The sequence below is a fragment of the Mirounga angustirostris genome, unplaced genomic scaffold, assembly GCF_029215605.1.
Source record: "Mirounga angustirostris isolate CCGP_5_RB_7025 unplaced genomic scaffold, mMirAng1.0.hap1 SCAF_7, whole genome shotgun sequence".
In the NCBI taxonomy this organism is placed as follows: Eukaryota; Metazoa; Chordata; class Mammalia; order Carnivora; family Phocidae; genus Mirounga; species Mirounga angustirostris.
In genome coordinates, this window is record NW_026991715.1 from 34,812,322 (window position 1) to 34,839,669 (window position 27,348).

Genomic DNA, 27,348 nt, shown 5'->3' on the forward strand with positions numbered 1-27,348 from the left:
TGTAGTACTGTTTGATTTCCTTTTAAAATTAATGTGAGTTCACACTGTAAAAGGATTTATAACAAAGCAAGATGCCTCTTCATTCAACTATACTACTTTTTGTATAGCAGTGTAGGGACATAGAAGCTTCCCTTTGAAAAATAGTCTCCCTGAGGTCACGTGACACCAAACACCTTAACAAACTTTTGCATAATCATAAATTCCTCACCTACTTGGAAATAAACAAATATTAACTATTATGAATTACAATTTTAGAAGAATTTATCTCCCCTGGTTAGATTACATAAAGGGGAAATGGAGTTCTTTGAAGTTCCACTGATTAGAGTGTGGGGAGACCAGGGTATCCTCTTGCTTTGTGCTCACAATTACTCTAGCTCATGCAATATAATGTGTAACCTTATAAATAATTCAATTTAATGGGAAAAAAAGTTTGTGAAAGTTCTAAACACTTTAAAAAATAGCTTACATTTGGACACCACCAAAATGTGCTTTGACTTGAGAATATTAATTTCTCAATCGAGACGCAGGGTGGCGCTGCAGGCTAAGATTGTGAATAAAGAGCCCTAAAAAGCTCGCGCACTCCTTTGTTGCAAAAAGGAATCAAAAATACACGCGAGGAGCTTTGCCAGCCGTGCTGGGTTACCAGCGAGTTTGGACTGCGATATACTAAACGAATTTAAGATTAAAAGCAACTTTGTGAGGACTCTAACAAACAAGAAATCAGAATTTTGTATCTCTGTGAGTGCTAGAAGGGATTGGATGTAAGCACCGGGTCTCCAATATGGAGACGCTAGAGAGAATTCAACCAAACAGGCAAGTGATGGTCTTTATTTTGATGGTGTTCTTGTCTCAGGCTCTTGCTGAGCCTATTCGTTATTCTGTGATGGAAGAAACAGAGAGTGGCTTCTTTGTAGCCCATCTGACCAAGGATCTGGGCCTGGGAATTGGGGAACTGGCCGCCCGGTCGGCCCGGGTGGTGTCTGATGATGACAAACAGCGCTTGCAGCTGGATCGTCAGACTGGAGATTTGCTTTTGAGAGAGAAACTAGATCGGGAAGAGCTATGTGGCCCTATTGAACCGTGTGTACTGCATTTCCAAGTGTTCCTAGAAACGCCGGTTCAATTTTTTGAAGGAGAATTATCAATCCAGGACGTAAATGACCACTCCCCAGTATTCCCGACTGGGGAAATGCTCTTGAAAATACCGGAAAACAGCCAGCCAGGGACTCTGTTTCCGTTGAAATTAGCTCAGGATTTGGATGTGGGCAGCAACGGTCTTCAAAAATACACTATCAGCCCCAATTCTCATTTTCATGTTCTAACTCGAAATCACAGTGAAGGTAAGAAATACCCAGATTTGGTGCAGGACAAACCGCTGGATCGAGAAGAGGAGCCTGAGTTCAGCTTAACCCTCACGGGACTGGATGGTGGGTCTCCACCTAAGTCTGGCACCATCACAGTGCGAATCCTGATCATGGACGTCAATGACAATGCTCCAGAGTTTGTGCACACCCCATATGAGGTGCAGGTCTTGGAAAACAACCCCCTGGACTCCCCAGTACTTAGTGTCTCAGCTAGAGATGTAGATGCTGGACACTTCGGGAGTGTTTCCTATGGCTTGTTCCAAGCATCAGATGAAATTAAACAAACTTTCTCAATAAATGAAGTCACAGGAGAAATCCGACTGACAAAGAAACTGGATTTTGAACAAATTAAATCTTACCACGTGGAAATTGAGGCTATAGACGGAGGAGGTCTTTCTGGAAAAGGCACTGTATTCATAGATGTGGTGGATGTGAACGACAACGCCCCTGAACTTATCATATCTTCACTCACCAGCTCCGTCCCAGAAAATGCTCCTGAGACTGTAGTCTCTATCTTTAGAATTCGAGATCGAGACTCTGGAGACAATGGAAAGATGATTTGCTCTATACCAGATAATCTGCCGTTCCTTCTGAAACCGACTTTCAAGAACTTTTACACCCTAGTAACAGAGAGACCGCTGGACAGAGAGAGCCAGGCCGAGTACAACATCACCATCACCGTCACTGACCTGGGCACCCCCAGGCTGCAAACCCAGCACCACATGACGGTGACGGTGTCCGACGTGAACGACAACGCGCCGGCCTTCAGCCACACCGCCTACACCCTGCGGGTGCGCGAGAACAACAGCCCCGGCCTGCACATCGGCCGCGTGAGCGCCGCGGACAGAGACGCGGGCGCCAACGCGCAGGTCACCTACTCGCTGCTGCCGCCGCACGACCCGCGGCTGCCCCTGGCCTCGCTGGTGTCCCTCAACGCGGCCACCGGGCAGCTGTTCGCGCTCAGCTCCCTGGACTTCGAGGCGCTGCGCGCGTTCGAGTTCCGCGTGGGCGCGGCCGACCGCGGCTCGCCGGCGCTCAGCAGCCAGGCGCTGGTGCGCGTGCTGGTGGGGGACGCCAACGACAACGCGCCCTTCGTGCTGTACCCGCCGCAGAACGGCTCGGCGCGCTGCCCCGAGCTGGTGCCCAGGGCGGCCGAGGCGGGCTACCTGGTGACCAAGGTGGTGGCGGTGGACGGCGACTCGGGCCAGAACGCCTGGCTGGCGTACCAGCTGCTCAGGGCCACGGAGCCCGGGCTGTTCGGCGTGTGGGCGCACAACGGCGAGGTGCGCACGGCCAGGCCGCTGAGCGCGCGCGACGCCGTCCGGCACAGGCTGCTGGTGCTGGTCAAGGACAACGGCGAGCCGCCGCTGTCGGCCAGCGTCACGCTGCACGTGCTGCTGGTGGACGGCTTCTCGCAGCCCTACCTGCCGCTCCCGGCCGCGGCGGCGGCCGAGGCCCGGGCCGACCCGCTCACCGTCCACCTGGTGGTGGCCTTGGCGTCGGTGTCGTCGCTCTTGCTGGTGGCGGTGCTGGGGTTCGTGGCGGTGCGGCTGGGCAGGAGGAGCCGGGCCGCGGCGGGGGGCGGCTGCTCGCTGCCCGAGGGCCCCTTCGCGGGCCACCTGCTGGACGTCAGCGGCGCGGGGACCCTGTCGCACAGCTACCAGTATGACGTGTGTCTGACGGGAGCCCCTGGGACTGGTGAGTTCAAATTCCTCCAGGCGGTATTTCCCAGCCTCTTGATGGAGGACACTGAGAGAAATTCAAGAAAACCTCAACTGCAGGAATAGCTTTGTATTCAGTTGAAGAGTGTATTTGGTCAAGTCAGCCTCTCCTTAATTTTGGCAAACCTAACTCCCATTGCAATGCCTTTCTTTTAAGAAATTTTGTTGTCTAAATATGTATATCTCTATTCCAAATTTATGCATGTCCCTGATTGGGCTAAATTTTCCTCCTTTTATTAATATTCATTGGACTTAGCATTTTCAGTTACACTGGTTATGGAGTATGTATATTCTCTATATTTGACCTTCTCTTGGTGATTAGTCTTTCCATAACCATAAATTGCTCAAGTACTTTAGGAAATTTTTATTTAAATCAACTCTTTACTGTCTTCAAGCTTTTGTGTAATTGTGCATTTCTATATATTTGTGGTGTTTGTCTCTACCATTAGCTTTATCTTTAGAGTATTTGAAATTCTTTTAGCTACCTAGGCCTTTTTGACTATCCTCCAGGCTATGCCCCTGAAAAGCCATGAGCGTATAACTTAACCTACTTGTTTCTCTGAAATTGTACATAAACATGCATTTTGATTAAAATATTAAGACACTAAAATTGTGACTTCCTATTGTGAACGCCATACTTGCTAGAATTTAAAAAATGTAATTGCCTGCTACTTACCTAGCATACTGTATGTGTTCCATAAATATGAATATTAAATTTAAAAAAAATATTCTCATTTATAAGCAATAATGAAAATCTTCTATAATTTGGCATGCTCACTAACCAAAACTAAGTCATTGCTTAGTAAAATCCTTTAAAACAATTTCAGAACCTTAAATAAACCTTAAATCCTTTCGAAGGATTCAAGATATGAAGGACATCATATCTTCCTTGTCCTTCCTTTTGCCCTATAAATAGAAGTTCAAGTGTAATTTAATGTGTATGTTTCTTTTGGTTTTCTTGCAGCTTCTCCCCACCTTTCAAAAGAGTCAGAGAATTTCTTCTGAGTTTCGGTTATTCTATTCAGGCCTATTCAAGGTTATTGGGTGATAGGAGATTTTCGCTTTAAATTACTTTGCAGACATGAACATCCTTTCTCAACAAGATGTTTAATTTTTGATGTCCAAGTTATCTTCTGTTCAATGTAGCTTTGAGGTATTTTATGTAAATTTACTTTATCAATTATGCTAAATTTCATTTATAAGAAATGAGCATTATTTTGTCATTTTGGACAATAGAATAGAAATAGGAATTAAGAAATCTGAAGTATAATTGTTTTATGTTGTGTTCAATAAGCAAAGTAAGCTGATCATGTCGTTTCCAACTAAATTTATATCGATATAAGTGTAAAACCTCTTAATTGAACTTTTGGCACAATGTGAGCAATTGAAGAGCTTGCTTTATAATCTATTTACTTTTATTATTTTTATTTATTTATTTATTTATTTTATTCATGAGAGAGCAAGAGAGAAAGGCAGAGGGAGAAGCAGGCTCCCAAGGAGCAGGGAGCCCGATGCGGGACTCGATCCCAGGACCCTGAGATCATGACCCGAGCTGAAGGCAGACGCTTAACCATCTGAGCCACCCAGGCGCCCTAAATATTTATTTTTAAATCTCAAGGGTCATCCTACTGGAATTTAATTATTTGTACTTATCCCTGAATTACTTTTTTTTGTGCTAAGGATATAATAATGACATAAATAAGGAAAACTACTGGTTAAGTTATTCTTGAAACATAACTTTCAGCCTTCGTCCAGTCTAAAAATTGAAATGAGAAAGTGATAAAAATGAGAACAAAATTAAACACTTAATATATACTATATATATATACTTAAATAAACCTTAAATCCTTTCAAAGGATTCAAGATATGAAGGACATCATATCTTTCTTGTCCTTCCTTTTGCCCTATAAATAGAAGTTCAAGTGTAATTTAATGTATATGTTTCTTTTGGTTTTATGTATTTATAGACATAAATAGTACATATATATATAGACAAAAATATGGTAGTCAACTTTAATGATTACTCCATTTACTAGCTATTTAAATGAATAGCTTTTATATATGATGATGAGAAATCTTATTGAAGTTTTCACCAGTATATTTCAACATTATGAAAATCCAAGTCACCCTTTTTTTGTTTATGTCAGAAAAGTCCAATTTGTGTAATTGCCCAAATGAGACTGGCCAAATAAACACCCAAACCCACGTTTATGAATTTCTGTGTAAATTTGTGAATTACTTTGTGTATTATTTTATTGATTACTGTGTGTATTCATAAAGCACAAATCATTCCTTATTCCAGATTTTGGTGTAGAATGGATCAATATTTTGAAATTCAATAATTAAAATTTAATAGTAAGTGTGATCCAAAAAACTTCCACAAAATGCATACCTTATGAAAAATCGGCCAGTTCTATTGTTGTAAAACAAAAATAAAGAATGGAGGCCAAATATTTTGATAATAACGCTCATTTTAATCCTATGTTTTCTCACATGCTTCTTTTATAAGTACATCTTCCCAGTTTTAGTGAAAAATAATTGAAATACATCACTGTGTAAATTTAAGGTATACAGCATGATGCTTTGAATTACATATATTGTGAAATAACTTCCACACACAATAGGTTTAGCTAACATCATCTTTTATATACATCTTTTACAATTCCTTTATTATTTTAGGTACAGCACATAGTGAATTGAACATATGCTGTTTGGGGGGCAGAACTTTTACTAAAGGCACTGTAAGGCCCACATCACTTCAAAACCCCCCCTCTTCCTTTACTACTGAAAGTTGCAAAATACAGATTTTAAGCAGGCTGAGGTTAAAAGTTATGTAGTTGTTTGGTGGATGTCTGCTTCCAGGTAGAATGGATGGATTACCTAATAGCAGAAACAACCATAAAAACTTGTTAAAATTCAGAAATTATATGTTTGAAGCAACAGACAGCAGATGATATAATAAGAAACTCAAAGGGATGGGGTGCCTGGGTGGCTCAGTCGTTAGGCGTCTGCCTTTAGCTGGGGTCATGATCCCAGGGTCCTGGGATCGAGCCCTGCATCGAGCCCTGCATCGGGTTCCCTGCTCCGCAGGAGGCCTGCTTCTCCCTCTCCCACTCCCCCTGCTTGTGTTCCCTCTCTCGCTGTGTCTCTCTGTCAAATAAATAAATAAAATCTTAAAAAAAAAAAAAGAACTCAAACAGCTAAGATTTCTTGGAGTTATGAACTTACTTTTACAGTCAGTTTGCCCTGCGGAACTTTGCTAAGTCTTAGAACAGGCAAAAGGCTCCTGCTGCAGGCTAGAGCAACTTCAGTAGCCTTTGGCAGACTGGAAGATTCAAGCCCATGGCCAATTTTTCCCCTCAAGATACTTGTCAAACTCAGGGACATTCCAGGGAAGAAGACTAAAAGCCTAAGTAAAAAATCTCTGAACAGCAGAGTCAGTTTTGATAGTCTTGATACATAAAGATTAGGGTTTAGAACCTGTCATGGGAAGGGACTGTGGAAAATAAACTAAGTTCTCAACTGATCATTCTGGAGTGTTAGGTGCTTATCAGGACTGCAAAGCACCTTGACTAAGCACAGTGCCTGTTTGGATTAATGAAATTTGATGAGACATGTCTCTATCAAGTTAACAGAGGAAAAGGTGAATTCTTTTTGGAAAAAAATAATATCATCTGGATCCTAGAGAGCTTTTTACATAAATATTCCATATTCAGTAAAAAACTACTAGTCACACATACAAAAAACAACAACAACAACAACTGGTTAACATGAATAAAACCTAGAGAGAAAAAAAACAGACAATACAAATGACCTAAAGAAGAAACAAATACTAAAATTTACTGACAGTGATGTTAAAATAAGTGTGACTAATAGGTTACAAATAAAGAATAGAGAAAATAAATAAAAGAGAATTTCACCAGAGAATTGAAATTTTAAATGGAAATTCATTATAAACTGAAAAAAATAAAATCTGGAATTAAAAATGATTTAGGTAGTTTATGACTTAGTAGACATAAAGGAATACAGGATTAGTGAATGCAAGACAAACCAATGTAAAACATCCAAATAGAAGCATAGGAGAAAATAATGAAAAATACAGAAAAGAACATTAGTGATATGTGGGATATAATGAAAAACTCTAACATACATATGATTGTAATCCTAAAAGGAGAGGAGATACTAGGAATAGACAATAAGCAATGTTTGAAGAGAGAATGACCAAAAATTTTCCAAAATTTGTGAAAATCCTTCACCACTCAAGATGCTTGGGGAAACCAAATCAAGAGAAATAAAATACAAAGTACACCTAGACATATAATAGGAAAGATGCTGAAGACCAGAGTCAAAGAGAAAACATTAAAAGCAAGTACCAAGAAATGACACATTACTCTTAAAGGAGCAACAATAAAATGGAGAGCTGACTTTTCCACATAAATCATGAAACCAAAGGGCAAAGAAATGATGCCTTTAAGGTCATGGGGAAAAAAAAAAAACAGACTAGCACTCTTATATTACCAGAAAATATTTATTTCAAAAATACAGTTTTCAAACAAAAACCAAGAGAATTAATCACAGTCACATCTGCACTAAAAGAAATACTTTTAGTGGAATTCATTGGGCAGAGGGAAAACAGTCCTAAAGGAATCAGACTTGCAGGAAGAAATGAAGAGCAACAGGAAAGGTAAATATAAATTAATATTGACTATAGAAGGCAAAAATAGTAGTTTCTTAAAAGATTTAAAATATATATAAAATTTAAATTCATGACAATAATAATGTAAAAGGAAGATGGTATAGATACAGTTAATGAGTTCTAAGCATTATCATGGAAGTAGTAAAATTTAAAAAATTGTTATACTCTTGTAGATCAAAGATGCATGCTTTAATCTGTAGGATAATTACTACAAGATTAACTAAAACACTAATTGAAGGAAAATGAAAAATAACAAATATCTGAATAATCCAAAAAAAATGAAACTTTAGGGACAAATAAAAAAGATGGTAAATATAAATGAAGAATTATCAAATATTACATTAATTGTGATTAGGTTAAATGATCCCATTAAACAACCAAAAATTTTCAGACTAGGTATGAGAAAAGTTCAACTATTGTATATGCTATCATGTAAATGTGTGTTTGTGTGAGATACAACAAAAAGGTTGAAAGTTAAAAAAATAGGAAAAGATATAATACAGACACTAACCAAAATAAACCTAGTGTAGCTGTATTCATATAAGACAAAGGAGACTTTGAGGAAAGATGCATTACATGTATAGAGATAAAAGAGATGTTTCATAATGATAAAGAAGTAAATCCACCAGTATTATATCAGTTCTAAGCCTGAATATATGCTCATAAGATAATTACAAAATATATAAAGTTAAACTGAGAGAATAGAAATGAAAAATAGACAAATCCACGGTCATAGTAGACTTAATACAACTCTCTTGATTCCTGAGAGAATAAGAAGACATATACACACAAACACCAAGAATAGTAAAAATCTGAGCAACACAATAATCATATTGGAATAAACTGACATACACAGCACACTGGAGAATACATGATATTTAATGTGCATATGAAATATATAAAAATTATCCATATTCTGGTCAAAAAAAAAACCTCAAAAAATTTAAAAGAATTGAAATGACTCAGAGTATGCTTTTTGACATTGGAATTAAGACAGAATTAAAAATATAACTAGGGGGTACCTGAGTGGCTCAGTCAGTTAAGTGTCTGACTCTTGATCTCAGCTCAGGTTTTGACCTCACGGTTGTGAGTTCAAGCCCTATGTTGGGCTCCATGCTGGATGTGGAGCCTATTTACAATGAAATGAAATGAGGGGCGCCTGTGTGGCCCAGTCGTTAAGCGTCTGCCTTTGGCTCAGGTCATGATTTCAGCGTCCTGGGATCGAGCCTCGCATCGGGCTCCCTGCTCGGCGGGAGGCCTGCTTCTCCCTCTCCCTCTCCCCCTGCTTGTGTTCCCTCTCTCGCTGTCTCTTTCTCCCTGTCAAAAAATAAAATAAAATCTTAAAAAAAAAAAAAAAAGAAATGAAATGAAATTTAAAATAAAAATATAACAAGAAATCCCCAAGTGCTTCAAAACTAAATAATATAATCCATGGGTCAAAGAAGATGTAATAGCAGAAATTTCCATATATTTTGAACTGGGTAAAAATTAGGATTTGCTACATCAAAACGGGACCTAGAAGGAAATTTAAAAACTTTAAATGCACATGTTAGAAAAGAAATATTAAAAATCACTAATCCAAGATTTACTCTGAAGAAGCTAGAAAAAGAAGAAATCAAATGAAGGAAGAAAACAGATATAAACACAAATAGATGACAAATAAAACAGGAAATCAGGGCGCCTGGGTGGCTCAGTTGGCTGAGCAACTGCCTTCGGCTCAGGTCATGATCCTGGAGTCCCGGGATCGAGTCCCACATCGGGCTCCCAGCTCGGCGGGGGGTCTGCTTCTCCCTCTGACCCTCTTCCCTCTCATGCTCTCTGTCTCTCATTCTCTCTCTCTCAAATAAATAAATGAAATCTTTTAAAAAAAAAAAACAGGGGGCGCCTGGGTGGCTCAGTTGGTTAAGCGACTGCCTTCGGCTCAGGTCATGATCCTGGAGTCCCTGGATAGAGTCCCGCATAGGGCTCCCTGCCTCAGCAGGGAGCCTGCTTCTCCCTCTGACCCTCCCCCCTCTCATGTGCTCTCTCTCTCTCATTCTCTCTGTCTCAAATAGATAAATAAAATCTTTAAAAAAAAAAAAACAAAAACAAAAACAGGAAATCAATAAAACTGAAAGTTGGCTCTTTGTAATGATTGATACAATTAAAAATTCTTATGGGGGGGCGCCTGGGTGGCTCAGTTGGTTAAGCAACTGCCTTCAGCTCAGGTCATGATCCTGGAGTCCTGGGATCGAGTCCCACATTGGGCTCCCTGCTCGGCGGGGAGTCTGCTCCCTCTGACCCTCCCCCCTCTCATGCTCTCCCTCTCTCTCTCATTCTTTCTCAAATAAGTAAATAAAATCTTAAAAAAAAAAATTCTTACGGGGTATCTGGGTGGCTCAGTTGGTTAAGGGTCAGACTCTTTTTTTTTAAATTTTGTTATGTTAATCACCATACATTACATCATTAGTTTTTGATGTAGTGTTCCATGATTCATTGTTTGCGTATAACACCCAGTGCTCCATTCAATACGTGACCTCTTTAATACCCATCACCAGGCTAACCCATCCCCTCCCCGCCCTCCCCTCTAGAACCGTCATTTTGTTTCTCAGAGTCCATAGTCTCTCATGGTTCGTCTCCCCCTCCGATTCCCCCCCTTCATTTTTCCCTTCCTACTATCTTCTCTTTTTTTTAAAAAAACATATAATGTATTATTTGTTTCAGAGGTACAGGTCTGTGATTCATCAGTCTTACACAATTCACAGAGCTCACCATAGCACATACCCTCCCCAAAGTCTATCACCCAGCCACCCCATCCCTCCCACCCCTCACCACTCCAGCAACCCTCAGTTTGTTTCCTGAGATTAAGAATTCCTCATATCAGTGAGGTCATATGATACATGTCTTTCTCTGATTGACTTATTTCGCTTAGCATAATACCCTCCAGTTCCATCCACGTTGTTGCAAAAGGCAAGATTTTGTTATGGTGGCTGCATAATATTCCATTGTGTGTGTATATATATATATATATATATATATATATATATATATATATCACATCTTCTTTATCCATTCATCTGTTGATGGACATCTTGGCTCTTACCATAGTTTGGCTATTGTGGACATTGCTGCTATAAACATTGGGGTGCAGGTGCCCCTTTGGATCACTACATTTGTATCTTTGGGGTAAATACCCAGTAGTGCAATTGCTGGGTTGTAGGGTAGTTCTATTTTCAACTTTTTGAGGAACCTCTATACTGTTTTCCAGAGTGGCTGCACCAGCTTGCATTCCCACCAACAGTGTAGGAGTGTTCCCCTTTCTCCACATCCTTGCCAACATCTGTCTTTTCCTGACTTGTTAATTTTAGCCATTCTGACTGGTATCTCATTGAGGTTTTGATTTGGATTTCCCTGATGCCGAGCGATGTTGAGCATTTTCTCATGTGTCTGTTGGCCATTTGGATGTCTTCTTTGGAAAAATGTTCATGTCTTCTGCCCATTTCTTGATTGGATTATTTGTTCTTTGGGTGTTGAGTTTGCTAAGTTCTTTATAGGTTTTTGATACTAGAAGGGTCGGACTCTTGGTTTTGGCTCAGGTAATGATCTTGGGGTCGTTGTGCTCAGCTGCTAGTCTGCTTCAGATTCTTTCTATTTCTCCCTCTCTGCCCCTCCCCCCCAATAAATAAATAAATAAATAAATAAAATCTTAAAAAAAAAAACTCTAGGTAAGACAAATCAAGAAGGAAAAAAACACCAACTACCAATATCAGGAATGAAAAAGGAACATCACTACCAATCCCATAGATATTTAAAAAATAAAAAGGGATATTATGAGTAACTTTATGCCAATAAACTTGACAATTTATGTAAAATGGAAAACATCTTTGAAAAACAATATACTAAAACTGAAACAAGAAGAAATATAACATCTGATTAGGCATATCTATTAAGTAAATTAAACTTGTTATTAAAGAAACCTGGCCACTCCAATTATCACTAGGGAATTCTTCCACAATACTTATGGAAGAACTAATACCAGTTTTTGCAGCCTTTTTCAGAGAATAGAAAAATAGGAAATGTTTCTCAAATCATTTGGGTGCTAACATAACTTCAATGGGTTATGACATCCAAACCTGAATAAGACATTATAAGAGAGGAAAAGCAGAGGCCAATCTCATTTATAAATATAGATGGGAAAATTCTAAACAAAATATCAGGAAATAAAATTCAGAAATATATAAAAATGCAATAATAAATTATGAGAAAATGTGTTATTTTAAGGATGCAAATCCAATTTAATATTTGAAAATTAATATTAGTCACATGAACAGATGAAGAAAATAGGATTATCTCAATAAATACAGAAAAAGTCATTTGATACAATTCAGCACACATTCATGGTAAAGTATTTAGCAAACTGAAAGTAGGGAACATTCAGACTGTATTTTAAAACCTACAGGAAAAATTATCTTTAATGGTAAATTATTGAAGTTTCCCTTAATTATCAAGAATGAGACAAGGATGCCTGCCTTTACTATTTCACTTCAGTATTATACCATAGGTCCTAACCAGTGGAATAAGGCAAAGAAAAAATAAAAGGGACAATGATTGAAAGGGGAGAAATAAGAATGTCTTTTTAAAAAAAAATGACATGATTGTATATATAAAAAGTCATAAAGAATCTATTGATGATTATGATTAATAAATTAGGTTAGCTATTCCACTGGATATATGGTAGTATACAAATAGAAATTGTATTTCTGATAACAACAAAAATCATAAAATTTAAGATTTTGAGTATCATTTACAAAGTTTAAAAAATATCAAATATCTAGAAACAAATCTAACAACATGTGTAAGACTTATATACTGAAAAACTATAAAATACTGAGAAAAGTTAAAGTTCTAAAATAGAGGGATATATAATTTTCAATATTTGGAAGACTCAATGTTGGGAATATGTCAGTTCTCCCCAAGCACTCTATAGATGGAATAAAATCCTAAACAAAATTTCAGCAGACTTCTTTGTGAAAATCGACAAGCCAAATCTAAAGTTCATATAGAAATGCAAAAGGACAATAAGAACCAAAACCATGTTGAAGAAAAAGAATAAAAGTGGAGGACTTTCTGTGCTTACGCCCCTGGCGGTTGGCAGCTGGAGCGCTCTCAACGTGCAGAACGACGCCGGCGAGTTCGTGGAGCTGCATGTACCGCGGAAATGCTCCGCCAGCAACCGCATCATCGACGCCAAGGATCACGCGTCCATCCAGATGAACGAGGCCGAGGTTGAGAAGATGACAGGCAGGTTCAATGGACAGTTTAAAACCTACGCTGTGGGGCCATTCGCAGGACAGGTGAGCCAGATGACTCCATCCTCAAACTGGCCAACGCCAACATCGTTTCAAAGAACTTCTGAATGGAGATGATCAGGGATGTGGGGTATTTGTAAAGTGGAGAACTTACCTATCAGATAATCAAGCCTATTAAAAAGATATAGTTATTAAGACAATATGGTATTCCAGGATAAACCAAGAGAAAAACGGAAAGAAGAGTCTTGAACAGACCAATGGTCACCTGATTTATAATAAATTGACACTTCAGAAACAAACTAAATGATAGGGAATGAATCTTCTTTTCAAAAGATAGTGCATTTGGATATTTTTATGAAAAAATAATGTAACCCTAACCTCATTCATATGAAAAAAATCAAATTCAGGAAGATCATTGCTCTAAATATGAAAAGTAAAGCAATCGATTTAAAAAAATATACAAGAATATTTTCATGATCTTGGGATATATGCAAAGATTTCCTAACCATAAATGAAAAGTATTGGGGCGCCTGGGTGGCTCAGTCGTTGGGCATCTGCCTTCAGCTCAGGTCATGATCCCAGGGTCCTGGGATCGAGCCCCGCATCGGGCTCTCTGCTCGGCGGGAAGCCTGCTTCTCCCTCTGCCACTCCCCCTGCTTGTGTTCCCTCTCTCGCTGTGTCTCTCTCTTCAAATAAATAAATAAAATCTTAAAAAAATAAGAAAAGTATTGATAAATTAGACTAATGGTAAGATATTTTGTTCATCAAAGATAGCACAAGAGAGTGGAAATGCAAGCCATAAAGTGGGAGAAGATATTTGCAATACATACTTCTGAAAAAGTAATTATATTCAGGATATATAAGGAACTTCTAATAATTGATAAGGAAAAAGGCAAATGTCGTAAATAGAGACAAAAGACAAGTACTTCACAAGAATGTACCCTAATGGCCATTAATCATGTGAAAAAAGTGCTCAATTTAATCAGGGAGATGTTAATTAAAGTTACAATATCATCAGAGTGGTTAAAATTAAAAGACAGTATCAAATGTTGACAAGGACATGGAGCAACTGGAACTGTCTCTTTTTGCTGGTTTCAGTAAAACCACATTTGTAAACTTTTTACAATATCTGTTAAGGCTAAATATATGTGTACATCTTTGCACACAGAGGTCTGACTCCTAGGAATATATTCAACATAAATGCTCACATAGACACCAAAAGATATGTACAAGAATGTCGGTAGCAGCACTATCCAAAATATCACCAAACTGGAAAACCCCAATGTGCATCAACCGGAGAATAGATAAAGAGTAGCACAGTCATACAATAGAATAATATAAAGCACTGAGAATAAAATAAATTAAGACAATATATAACAGATGAATTTTAAAAACATAATGTTGAGTAAAAGAAGCCAAACATAAAAGAGAAATACGACATAAGTCCATTTGTATAAAAGTTCAAAAAAGAAAAAAATCTATGATAATAGATGTCAGAAGCATGCTTACCTTTAGGGGAGAGGGTAATGACCAAACAAAAACAGAAGGGAGCTTCTAGGGTTTTGGTAACATTTTAGTTTTAGTTTAGTTTCTACTTATAGGACTGTGTTCACTTCCTGAAAAATGTATTGAGTTGTACACTTATCACTTGTACCCCTTCTGATATGTTATATTTCAAAATAAAAATAACTTTTGTAAAATTGCAAACTTTTGTAAACATCGGTTAACACTTATTTCTTGAATGTAATCAAATAAGAAACCCAACAAGAAGTTTCTTCTCAAAATGTATTTTATGAAGAACACTGATATATCATTTAGTTTGTTCTGAAAAGTATTACTGCACTGAAAGTTAACAAATGTTTCTTTAGAATTTCCAATACCTAAGAACTGGAGATACGATAGGGTGCACTTCTGTGACTTAAAAGGACTTTGATAGTGTATACAATTTGTAATTTGGAGTGAAATGGCAAATACTATATGCCATAGTAAGTAAGGACGCCTGGTGGCGCTCCAGGCTAGAGTATGAATGAAAGGCTCTATGGCTATCCCGGACGCCATTAAGCTGGAATCAGAACAATGAGCGCTTCCTAAAAGAAGGAAGCATTTTAGTAAGATCTAGCGGCAGTTATCTTCAGAGAGGACATCATTCTAGGGCGAGTCGTCAGAAATATCTAAATCGAGGTTATTTAACCAAATCATCTGGGCTGATTGTATACAGAGTTGAAGAAACTGCACCTTATTGAATTGGGTCTGAGCAATGGAGACTGCGCTAGCAAAAACACCACAGAAAAGGCAAGTTATCTTTCTTGCTATATTGTTGCTTTTGTGGGAGGCTGCCTCTGACGCAATTAGGTATTCCATGCCAGAAGAAACAGAAAGTGGCTCCTTTGTGGCCAACCTGGCAAAAGACCTGGGGCTTAGGGTGGGGGAGTTAGCTACTCGGGGCGCGCGAATCCATTACAAAGGAAACAAACAGGTCTTGCAGCTGGATGTAGAAACCGGGAATTTGCTGCTATATGGAAAACTAGACCGGGAGGTGCTGTGCGGGGCGACAGATCCCTGTATATTATATTTCCAGTTATTACTGGAAAACCCGGTGCAGTTTTTTCAGGCTGATCTGCAACTTACGGATATAAATGACCATTCCCCACAGTTCCTAGACAAGGAAATGCTCCTAAAAATCCCAGAGAATGTTCAGCCAGGGACCATATTTCCTTTGAAAATAGCTCAGGACTTGGACATAGGTATCAACACTGTGCAGAACTACACAATCAGCCCCAACTCCCATTTTCACGTTGTCACTCGTAATCGCGGAGATGGCAGAAAATACCCAGAGCTCATGCTGGACAAAGCGCTGGATCGGGAGGAGCAGTCTGAGCTCAGTTTAACCCTCATGGCGCTGGATGGTGGGACTCCGCCCAGGTCCGGGACCACTGCAGTCCACATTGAAGTCGTGGACATCAATGATAATGCTCCTCAGTTTTTACAGTCGCTCTATGAGGTACCGGTTCCCGAGAACAGCCCCCTAAACTCCTTAATTGTTGTTGTCTCTGCCCAAGATTTAGATGCAGGAACAAATGGGAATGTAGTCTACACTCTATTCCAAGGCAATGAAGTTACTCAACCATTTGTAATAGATGAAATTACAGGAGAAATTCGTCTGAAAAAGGCATTGGATTTCGAGGCAACTCGATACTATAACGTGGAAATTGCAGGCACAGACGGCGGGGGCCTTTCAGGAAAATGCACTGTAGCTATAGAGGTTGTGGATGTGAATGACAACGCCCCTGAACTTACCATGTCGACGCTCACAAGCTCTACCCCAGAAAACTCACCAGAGACTGTAGTGGCTGTTTTCAGTGTTTCTGATCCAGACTCCGGGGACAACGGTAGGATGGTTTGCTCCATCCAGAAGGATCTCCCCTTTCTCCTGAAACCCACATTCAAGAACTTTTACACCCTAGTTACTGAGAGACCGCTGGACCGAGAGAGCCAGGCCGAGTACAACATCACCATCACCGTCACTGACCTGGGCACCCCCAGGCTGCAAACCCAGCACCACATGACGGTGACGGTGTCCGACGTGAACGACAACGCGCCGGCCTTCAGCCACACCGCCTACACCCTGCGGGTGCGCGAGAACAACAGCCCCGGCCTGCACATCGGCCGCGTGAGCGCCGCGGACAGAGACGCGGGCGCCAACGCGCAGGTCACCTACTCGCTGCTGCCGCCGCACGACCCGCGGCTGCCCCTGGCCTCGCTGGTGTCCCTCAACGCGGCCACCGGGCAGCTGTTCGCGCTCAGCTCCCTGGACTTCGAGGCGCTGCGCGCGTTCGAGTTCCGCGTGGGCGCGGCCGACCGCGGCTCGCCGGCGCTCAGCAGCCAGGCGCTGGTGCGCGTGCTGGTGGGGGACGCCAACGACAACGCGCCCTTCGTGCTGTACCCGCCGCAGAACGGCTCGGCGCGCTGCCCCGAGCTGGTGCCCAGGGCGGCCGAGGCGGGCTACCTGGTGACCAAGGTGGTGGCGGTGGACGGCGACTCGGGCCAGAACGCCTGGCTGGCGTACCAGCTGCTCAGGGCCACGGAGCCCGGGCTGTTCGGCGTGTGGGCGCACAACGGCGAGGTGCGCACGGCCAGGCCGCTGAGCGCGCGCGACGCCGTCCGGCACAGGCTGCTGGTGCTGGTCAAGGACAACGGCGAGCCGCCGCTGTCGGCCAGCGTCACGCTGCACGTGCTGCTGGTGGACGGCTTCTCGCAGCCCTACCTGCCGCTCCCGGCCGCGGCGGCGGCCGAGGCCCGGGCCGACCCGCTCACCGTCCACCTGGTGGTGGCCTTGGCGTCGGTGTCGTCGCTCTTGCTGGTGGCGGTGCTGGGGTTCGTGGCGGTGCGGCTGGGCAGGAGGAGCCGGGCCGCGGCGGGGGGCGGCTGCTCGCTGCCCGAGGGCCCCTTCGCGGGCCACCTGCTGGACGTCAGCGGCGCGGGGACCCTGTCGCACAGCTACCAGTACCAGGTGTGTCTGACGGAAGGCCCCGGGTCAAATGAGTTCAAGTTCTTGAAGCCTATTATCCCCAAATTTCCGCCCCATGGCGCTGTCGAAGTAATAGAGGGAAAGGCCACCTTCCGGAATAGCTGTGGATTCAATTAGGGATCTGATCATAATGCCCTGTGTTTTGCCATTTATCTCTAATTTCCCCAAATACCAAGTTTGAGAACGTCACGGAGAAAAACCCCACCTTCAGGTATGATTTCCCTTTTGTAGTAAATTTATCCTTTGAACTTTATCTTGTCCAGTTTTGAAAAACTGAATTCTATGTCATGGCATCTATTTACACAGTGCCACCCCAAATCTAAGCATGCTCTTGATTTTTCTGAGATGTTTGCTCCTGATGGTATTTGTCAGGGTGAGCTATTTTAATGAAATCAAATATTGTTTTTCTCTGTATTCTATTCATTTTTCATCACACTCCAAGTGTTTTTGATGCTAAATAGCAAAAATAAAAATGTTTTTACATAATTTTGTTTTCAAAGGAATACATGCACATGATAACAAATGTAGTGTGTGAGAAAACCTGACAAAAAGCAACAATAATCTGGGCACCTGGGTAGCTCCAGTGGTTAAGCCTGGGCTCTTGGTTTTGGTTCAGGTCTTGATTTCAGGGTCAGGATCTGCCTGTGTGGGGCTTTGGCTCAACTCAGAGTCAGCTTGAAATTCTCTCTCTCTTCTTCTGCCCCTTCCCACCCCCCTGCGCTCTCTCTCAAATAAGTAAATTAAAAAAAAAAAAAAAGCAACAATCTTCTACTCTTCTTTCCTAGCTCTGATCTACACTGGCAAACATTTTGTTAAACAAACATTTTTTATTGAACTATACATACAGAAAAGGGAACAAATCCTGACATCAGCTCAATGTGTTTTAAGAAAGTGAACATACTTGGTACCAGTATCTTGATGAAGAAATGAAACATTGTTAGCATTTCAGGTGCCACACAAATTACCCCTTAAAGTCACTACCAGCCCAAGTATAACAAATATCCAATACTATGTTTTAGTTTTTGCCTGTTTTGAATTTATATCAATGGAATAGTAGAGTATGAACTATTTTGTGTCTGGCTTCTTTCACTGAACATTATGTTTCTGAAATTTGTCCATGATATTGCTTTTAATTTTAGTTTTTATTATCATTGCTGTATAGTATTCCATTGTGTGAAGCTTTCCCAATTTATTGCCCATCCTATTTGGGCTGGTGCAAGGTTTGACTATTCGAATAATACTGCTTTGAACATTCTCATACATGTCCTTTGGCAAATATTTATATGCCTTTCTGTTGGTGTATACCTAGGAGTGAAATTGCTGCTAAGATCAAGTGTAGTAGATACTTCCAAATAGTTTTCCAAACTGGTTGTACCAATTTACACTGCTGTCAGTACAGTCTGGATGTTCCTCCACATTTTTGCCAAAACTTGGTATTTGTTTTTCATTTTATCCCAATGGAAAGTACTTTTAAACCTTTTATTTCTAGTTCTTTTTATATTCATTTCTTTATTACTAAAGAATGTGTTTGTAACTTTTTCGTAAACTTAAAACAATTTCCTCAATTTCCTGCTGTTGTTTAGTACCTAGCACACTTAAAACTTCTCTCATTCATCCTTCACATATGGCTGTGTCACTGTTTTCCAGTACTTCCCTGCACAAACTGAAATCTTTTATTTATTATTCTACTAGCAACATTTATTGTTCCACTAACAACAGTTCCTTTGCATTTACTTGTATGACAGAATAGAATACAGTTCTTATTTTTTTCCTCTTACCTCTTTCTCCCTTACACTTTCAGACCTCTATCAAATTAACTTTTACTTTTGTCAAGGTTGATGACATTTTTTACTCTACAACCATAGCTAAGAATTCCCCCTTTTGTCTGTAGATCTGTTTTCTGAAAATCAATATTAAAAATTCACCATTAATGACACATAAATTATGAATGCCCTGCAGCCAAAGATCACCAGGAACACACTGCATCAGAACAAAGTTGGGTTTATTGACTTGTTGTAATGAGGGAGACTGCACATCCTGGGAAAGCATGGGTTACCTTAGTAATAGCGCCTTAAAAAGGAGCTATAGGTTTTGGGCTTGTGTTCAGTGATTTTGCATAGAGTTCAAGGAAGTAGCCCTGGATTAGATGCTTTCAGTGAATGGCAGTAATTCTATTATAGGGCTCTTACTGAATTTTATTTAGGAGATGAGAAGAACAAAGTGAGGTTAAAGCTGTAACTGGTTTTTTATTTTTTATTATTATTTTTTTGTTTTGTCTTAAAGATTTTATTTATTTATTTGACAGAGAGAGACACAGAGAGAGAGGGAACACAAGCAAGGGGAGTGGATGAGGGCAGGGAGCCCAATGCAGGGCTCAATCCCAGGACCCTGGGATCATGACCTGAGCCTAAGGCAGATGCTTAATGTCAGCCACCCAGGCGCCCCTGTAACTGGGCTCTGTAACTGGTTTTTTAAAAACCTGCATTCACTCATAATAAGCTAGGACAGAGGACTTGGTCATTTTTTGGGGGGGGGCGGTTTACCATGTTCTTGTTTTTGTCTCTGCCCAAGCATGATCATGATGTCATCTTATTGTGGTTGTTTCCATCTTATCACAATGGTCTTTAATGATGTTCTGTGAAGTTATTTATATTCAACAGGAGAAGATCATGGCCCATTTGTGAGTGCTAGGCCAGTTCCTATTTATAAGAGGCTGATTTTCTCTTTCTCAAAATATTCATTGTACTGTAAAATCCCTAGAAGAAAGCACAGGAGAAAAGCTTCATGACATTGAATTTGGCAATGACTTCTTGGGCATGACACCAAAAGCAATGAAGGCAAAAATAGACAAATGACACTACATCAAACTTAAAAATTTTTATGCATCAAAGAACACAGTCAACAGTGAAAAGGCAATCTATCGAATGGGAGAAAATATCTGCAAATCTTTTATCTGATAAGGGGTTAATGTCCATAATATTTAAGAACTCCTACAACCCAACAGAAACCACAAAATATCAAGTAACCTCATTAAAAAATGAACAAAGTAATTGAATGGACATTTCTCTGAAGATGATGTGCAGATGACCAACAAAAATATGAAAAAATGCTCAACATCACTAATCATCAGAGAAATGGAGATCCAAACCACAATGAGATATTACCTCACACACACATGAGGATGACTGCTATCAAAAACCAGAAAATAGCAAGTGTTTGTAAGGATGTAGAGAAACTGGTACCTTTGTGCAGTGTTGGTGAGATTGTAAAATCGTGCAACTGCTATAAAAACAGTATGGAGGCTCCTCAAAAAATTTAAAAGAGAACTTCTATATGATCCAGCAGTCTCATTCCTGGGTGTATATCCAAAGGAATTGAAAGCAAAGTCTCAAAGAGATATTTGTGCACCCATATTCATAGCAGCAGTATTCACAACTGGCAAGAGATGGAAGCAACCCGAATACCCACATATAGATGAATGAATAAACAAAATGTGGTGTGTGTGTAAAGAATGGGAATATTATTCAGCCTTAAAAAAGGAAGGCAAGCCTATCACATGCTACAGCATGGATGAACTTTGAGGGCATTATTCTAAGTAAAATAAGATAATCACAAAAAGGCAAATATTGTATGATTCCACTTAAATCATGTATCTAAAGTTGTTAAATTCATACAAACAGAAAGTAGAATGGTGATTACCAGGGATGGGGGGAGGAGGAGAGGGGAGTTTTGTTTAATGGGTACAGAGTTTCAGATTTGCAAAATGAAAATGTTCTGAAGATCGGTTTCACAACAATGTGAATATACTTAACATTGCTGAACTGTACACCGAAAAATTGTTATGATGGTAAATTTTGTTATATTTTTAACTACAATAAAATATGTTGTTCATTGCAGAGCCATATTACTTAGTGGTAAGGACTGTGTTTTCTGCTCCTTTGATCTATTCTTGTGTTTCCTGTGCCATTGAAAATAGAGTGTTCCTAGAATCAAGATCAAATAGATTCACCATTTTAGACTCCATCAGTTGGCTTTACCATATCTTCAAATATCTTTAAATCAATAATTCAGGTTCCCATATTTCTTGCCCGAAGCCCTCTATCTTTCTGCTTCTTTCTGGACTAAATGATCTCTAAATGTGAACAAAACTATCATCTTGTCTTCATACCTCTCCTAGTTAAGTCCATTGATAGATTACTTATCTCCTTTTTAAAAAAAAAATTCCCTCTCTTTGCTACAGTATATCCTCAAGTGGATTCCTGAGAGGGTATACGAAAAATGAACTCTTGTCTCTGCATGTCTGAAAATGCATTTAGTTTTCTTACACTTCATTGATATGTTATATATTATATATGTCATTTAATGTCATATATTTTAACACTTCATGCTTTTTCATATCTGGGATTATTTCATCTCTACTATTATTTCCTTAATAACAGTATTCCTAATTTTATCTTGTTTTTTTCTCTGAGACTTGTGTTTGTCAGATATTGAACACTCTCAATTATTCCTCTATGTTTCTTATATTTCTCTTGCATTTTACATCTTTGGTTTTTCTTCTCCATCCTTTTTTAAAGTAAGTCCCTCACTTTATTTTGAGTATTTCTATTTCTTCCCTTAGGAGAAGTGTTGATATTTGTTGCTACAGGAAGCAGAGAGATCCTGGCAACTGCACAACAGAGGAGCAACATGCTGAAAACATAGGGGAAAAGCCTCATGACATCATATTTGTTAATCCACATCAAAAGACATCATAGTCAAATTTCTGAAAACTAAAGGCAAGGAAAAAATCTTGAAAGCGGTGAAAATGACACATTATTCATAGAGCAATAACAATTTGAATGACAGTAGACTTCTCATCAAAAACCATAGAGGTTAGAAGAAGGACACATAGTTTTCAAGTGCTGAGAGAAAAGAAATGTTAACCCAGAATCCTATATCCAGTGAAAATATCCTTCAGGAAGAGAATTGGTTGCCAGTACACCTACCCTAAAAGAATGGCTGATGAAAGTTCTCCAAACGGAAAGGAATCAATTAAAAAGAAAGGAATCTTGGGACTCTGAGCGTGCGACTCTTGATCTCAGGGTTGTAAGTTCGAGCTCCATGTTGGACGTGGAGGCTACCTGAAAAAAAAAAAAAAGGAATCTTGGGACATCAGTAAAGAAGAAAAACACAGGAAACAAAAATATGGGTAAATGTTATAGACTTTCCTTCTCTTGAGTTTCATAAATTATGTTTGATGGTTGAATCCCAAATTATATCTGATTATGTCTGATATAATTCTAAGTATATAGAGAGGAAATTTTTTTTTTTTTGAGAGAGAGAATGAGAGAGAGAGAGCATGAGAGTGGGGAGGGTCAGAGGGAGAAGCAGACTCCCTGCCGAGCAGGGAGCCCGATGCGGGACTCGATCCTGGGACTCCAGGATCATGACCTGAGCCGAAGGCAGACGCTTAACGACTGAGCCACCCAGGCGCCCCTAGAGAGGAAATTTTTAAGACAATTATAAATGGGGATGTAAAGGGATATAAAGGGAGGTAAGTTTTCCACCCTGCTCTTGAACTGGTAAAATGACAATACCAGTAAACTGTAATAAGTTATGTATGGAGCAACCATTATAAAAGCTATACAATGTGATACACTAAAAAACACTACAGATAAATCAAATTGGAATTCTAAAAAATGTTCTAATAACCCACAGGAAGGCAGGAAAAAGAAAACAGAGAAACAAAAAAACCCTCCAGGGAACAAACAGAAAACAAAAAAATGTTAGGCTTATGCTCTAATATCAGTTATTACATTACATGTAAATGGTCTAAACACACCAATTAAAGCAAAGAGATTGATAGAATGGGTTAAAAAATGTCCAACCGTATGCTGTCTACAAGACACTTCACTTCAAATATAATGATATAGGCAGATTGAATGTAAAAAGATGGGAAATATATTATGCAAATGTTAATAAAAATACATCAGGAGCGACCATACTAATTTCAGATAAAGTAGACATCAGAGGGAAGAAAATGACCAGAAAGTGGGGAAGAAAGTGACAGATTTCTTCAGGACATTATATAACAACAAAAGAAGACAAAGCATTCCTATGTATTTTATACATATTTAGTATGTATACACCAAGTAACAAAGTTGCAAATTATGTAAAGCAAAAACTGACAAGTGAAAGGAAAAATAGGTCTACAATCAAAGTTGGATACTTCAACACCCTCTCTTAACAAGTGATAGAACAACTAGACAGAAAATCAGCAAGAACTCAGAACTAAACAACACCATCAACCAACAGAATCTAATCCATATTTATGAAATTCCTAGCCAAAAACAGTAGAATAAGCATTTTTTCCAAATGCTTTCAGAAAATATACAAGATAAACTACATAAACAAGGCCATAACACAAACTTCAACCAATTTAAAAGGACTGAAATCATACAATGTGGGTTCTCCAATCACAATGGAATCAAACTAAAAAATCAATAACATAAAAACAACACTTCAAACACTTGAAAACTAAACAACACACTTCTCATTAATCCCTGGATCAAAGACAAAGTCTCAAGGGATATAAAAAAATATATCAAGCTGAATTGAAAATGAAAAGACAACAAATTAAAATTTGTAAGACACAGCTAACGCGGTGCAGAGAGGGATATCTATAACATTACAAGCATACATTAAAAAAGAGGAAAAGTCTCAAATCAATTATCTAATCTCCCACCTCAAGAATCTAGGAAAAGAACAGAAAATAAACCCAAAGCAAGCAGAAGAAGCAGGAGGAAGGAAATAATAAAAATAATAGAAGAAACCAATGAAATCCAAAATAAAAATAATAGAGAAAATCAGTGAAGTAAAAAGCTGGTTCTTTGTTGTTTTTTTTTTAGCGGGGGAGGGGCAGAGAGAGAGAGAGGGAGAGAGAATCTTTTTTTTTTTTTTAAGTCAAGAACTTCTTTTATTTTAAAATAAACATTGAAGATACCCCCCCTTCCCCACCATCCTACAAAAAACTTTTGAATGTGAAATGTTCAACAGCCTATCCATTTTAGTAGGTTACAAAACCAGCAAAAACTCCAGTTGTCTAATAATGAATGTTTGAGAATAGTTTTGTGTCTTGTTTTTTGTTTTTCTTTAGTAGCTGAGCACCTAGTGGAAAAATTCCTTAGCTAAAGGCTAATAAAACAAAATTCAGTTTCCACACAGAAAATACCATTCACTTAGTATTAGTAGCCTTTGCTGAATAGATGGGATTCATTCTCCATGAAGTCAAAGTGGGATATGACAAGCAGCATTAAGTTCATAGGCACACAGAACAAGTGCTCAAGCTGCTAGCACAAATTCCAACAGTACATAAATTACTAAACTGTCATCTCCATCAAACTTGTGACTCTCCCTATGCATCTAAGGGAAAGAATCACCACTTTGAATATAAACGCCTCCATGAGAAAAAGATAATTCAGTTAGGGTTAGACAAAAGATAAACGCAACTACTACAGAAATAGCTGCTGGAGATAACCATTAAAATTTGAAACACTAACAATGCATGGGGTGAACCACATAAGCTGCTAGCTGTTGAACACCAGTGTTTCAAGATACAACTTTTATAAACATGTTTTATTTGTTTTGCTTATACCATCAGAACTGAAACTACTGTCTGTGAGAGAGAGAGAATCTTAAGCAGGCTGCATGCCCAGTGCAGAGCCATGGGGTTCGATGATCTCACACCCCTGAGATCATGAGCTGAGATGAAATCAAGAGTTGGAAGCTTAACTGCCTGAGCCACCCAGGAGCCCCTCAAATCCTTTATATTTTCAAACTTTTCTGCATCATTTCTCCCATCAATTCAGAGGGTTCTTTAAGTGATTGCTTATATATTTCCATCTTTGCCCTGAAGTATTGTTTTTCCTTGGATATAGCTAAATTAAATAAGATTTTTTAAGAGATTCATAACAAAATTAAAGAAGATTTGGAAGCCTAACCTTGAAGGTTAATCTTTGTCTTTCATTTTTAGTAAACTTGAAGAATTTTTATTTTTTTAATTTTTTTGTTTTTTAAAATTTTATTTAAATTCAATTAATTAACATATAGTGTATTATTAGTTTCAGAGGTAGAGTTCAGTGACTCATCAGTTGCATATAACACCCAGTGCTCATTACATCATGTGCCCTCCTTAATGCCCATCACCCAGTTACCCCATCCCCCCACCCTCCTCCCTAACTGCAACCCTCGGTTTGTTTCCTATACTTAAGTCTTGTATGGTTTATCTCCCTCTCTGATTGCATCTTATATTATTTTTCCCTCCCTTCCCTTATGATCCTCTGTTTTATTTCTTAAATTCCACATATGATTGAAATCATATGAAAATTTACTTTCTCTGATTTGACTTATTTCACTTAGCATAATACCCTCTAGTTCCATTCATGTCATTGCAAATGGTAAGATTTCCATTTTTTGATGGCTGAGTAATATTCCATTGTATATATATCCTACATCTTCTTTATCCATTCATCTATCTGTTGGACATCTGGGCTCTTTCCATAGTTTGGCTATTGTGGACATTGCTGCTATAAACATTGGAGTGCAGGTGCCCCTTCGGATCACTATGTTTGTATCCTTTGGATAAATATCTAGTAGTGCAATTGCTGGGTCGTAGGGTAGCTCTGTTTTCAACTTTTTGAGGAACCTCCATACCGTTTTCCAGAGTGGCTGTACCAGCTTTCATTCCCACCAACAGTGTAAGAGTGGTCCCCTTTCTTCACATCCTCACCAGCATCTGTTGTTTCCTGACTTGTTAATTTTAGCCATTCTGACTGATCTGATGTATCTCATTGTGGTTTTGATCTGTATTTCCCTGATGCTGAGGGATGTTGAGCATTTTTTCACATGTCTGGTGGACATTTGTATGTCTTCTTTTAAGAAATGTCTGTTCATGTCTTCTGCCCATTTCTTGACTGGATTATTTATTTTTGGTGTGTGGAGTTTGATAAATTCCTTATAGATCTTGGATACTAACCCTTTATCTGAAAAGATTTTGCAAATATCCTCTCCCATTCTGTCGGTTGTCTTTTGGTTTTGTTGACTGTTTCTTTTGTTGTGCAAAAGCTTTTTTTTTTTTTTTTTAAGATTTTATTTATTTATTTGACAGAGAGAGACACAGCGAAAGAGGGAACACAAGCGGGGCGGGGGGAGTGGGAGAGGGAGAAGCAGGCCTCCCGCCGAGCAGGGAGCCTGATGCGGGGCTCAATCCCAGGACCTTGGGATCATGACCCGAGCCAAAGGCAAACGCTTAATGACTGAGCCACCCAGGCGCCCCTGTGCAAAAGCTTTTTATCTTGAAGTCCCAATAGTTCATTTTTTGCTTTTGTTTCCCTTACCTTTGGAGACATGTCTAGCAAGAAGTTGTTGCAGCCAAGGCCAAAGAGGTTCTCCTGTAGGATTTTGATGGATTCTCACATTTAGAACTTGAAGAATTTTTAAAATTTATAATGGAATGAAAGGAAAACAAACATTTGTAGCATAAAAATGGAAACCAGCTTGATCAGCTATGCAATAATTATAAGCTTACTAAATAAAATTAAGTTTAATATACTTTACAATAGTTCATCAAAGTATTATTTCAGGTCACTGGTAATAATCAGTAAAATTAATCTTAATGATCTGTCACTTCACATAAGCGTACATGAGCATAATGACATAGGGCTTGGTGGTTTTTTACATTGTTTACCTTTCCATGTTGTGTCCAGAGGAG

At 39.3% G+C, this 27,348-nt stretch overlaps 2 protein-coding genes and 1 pseudogene across 2 annotated transcripts; all 3 read left to right on the plus strand.

The window, feature by feature from the left end:
• The first annotated feature begins 585 nt into the window (after window positions 1-585).
• LOC123841191 (protocadherin beta-4) lies at window positions 586-6,733 on the plus strand. The gene is given in 2 exon segments (XM_045870853.3): window positions 586-3,114; window positions 3,116-6,733. Coding segments are annotated over 2 exon segments (2,385 nt in total). The 5' UTR covers window positions 586-781; the 3' UTR covers window positions 3,168-6,733.
• A 121-nt stretch (window positions 6,734-6,854) lies between these two features.
• On the plus strand, window positions 6,855-14,884 carry LOC135365362 (small ribosomal subunit protein eS21-like; annotated as a pseudogene).
• Window positions 14,885-14,997: 113 nt separating this feature from the next.
• LOC135365361 (protocadherin beta-5-like) lies at window positions 14,998-18,361 on the plus strand. The gene has a single exon (XM_064596009.1). It carries the CDS (start codon window positions 15,327-15,329, stop codon window positions 17,712-17,714), a length of 2,388 nt encoding a protein of 795 aa, XP_064452079.1. The 5' UTR covers window positions 14,998-15,326; the 3' UTR covers window positions 17,715-18,361.
• The last annotated feature ends 8,987 nt before the right edge of the window (window positions 18,362-27,348 follow it).

Excerpts from the sequence above, each read along its gene's own strand:
- LOC135365361 (XM_064596009.1), top strand. The coding sequence starts at position 15,327 with ATGGAGACTGCGCTAGCAAAAACACCACAGAAAAGGCAAGTTATCTTT.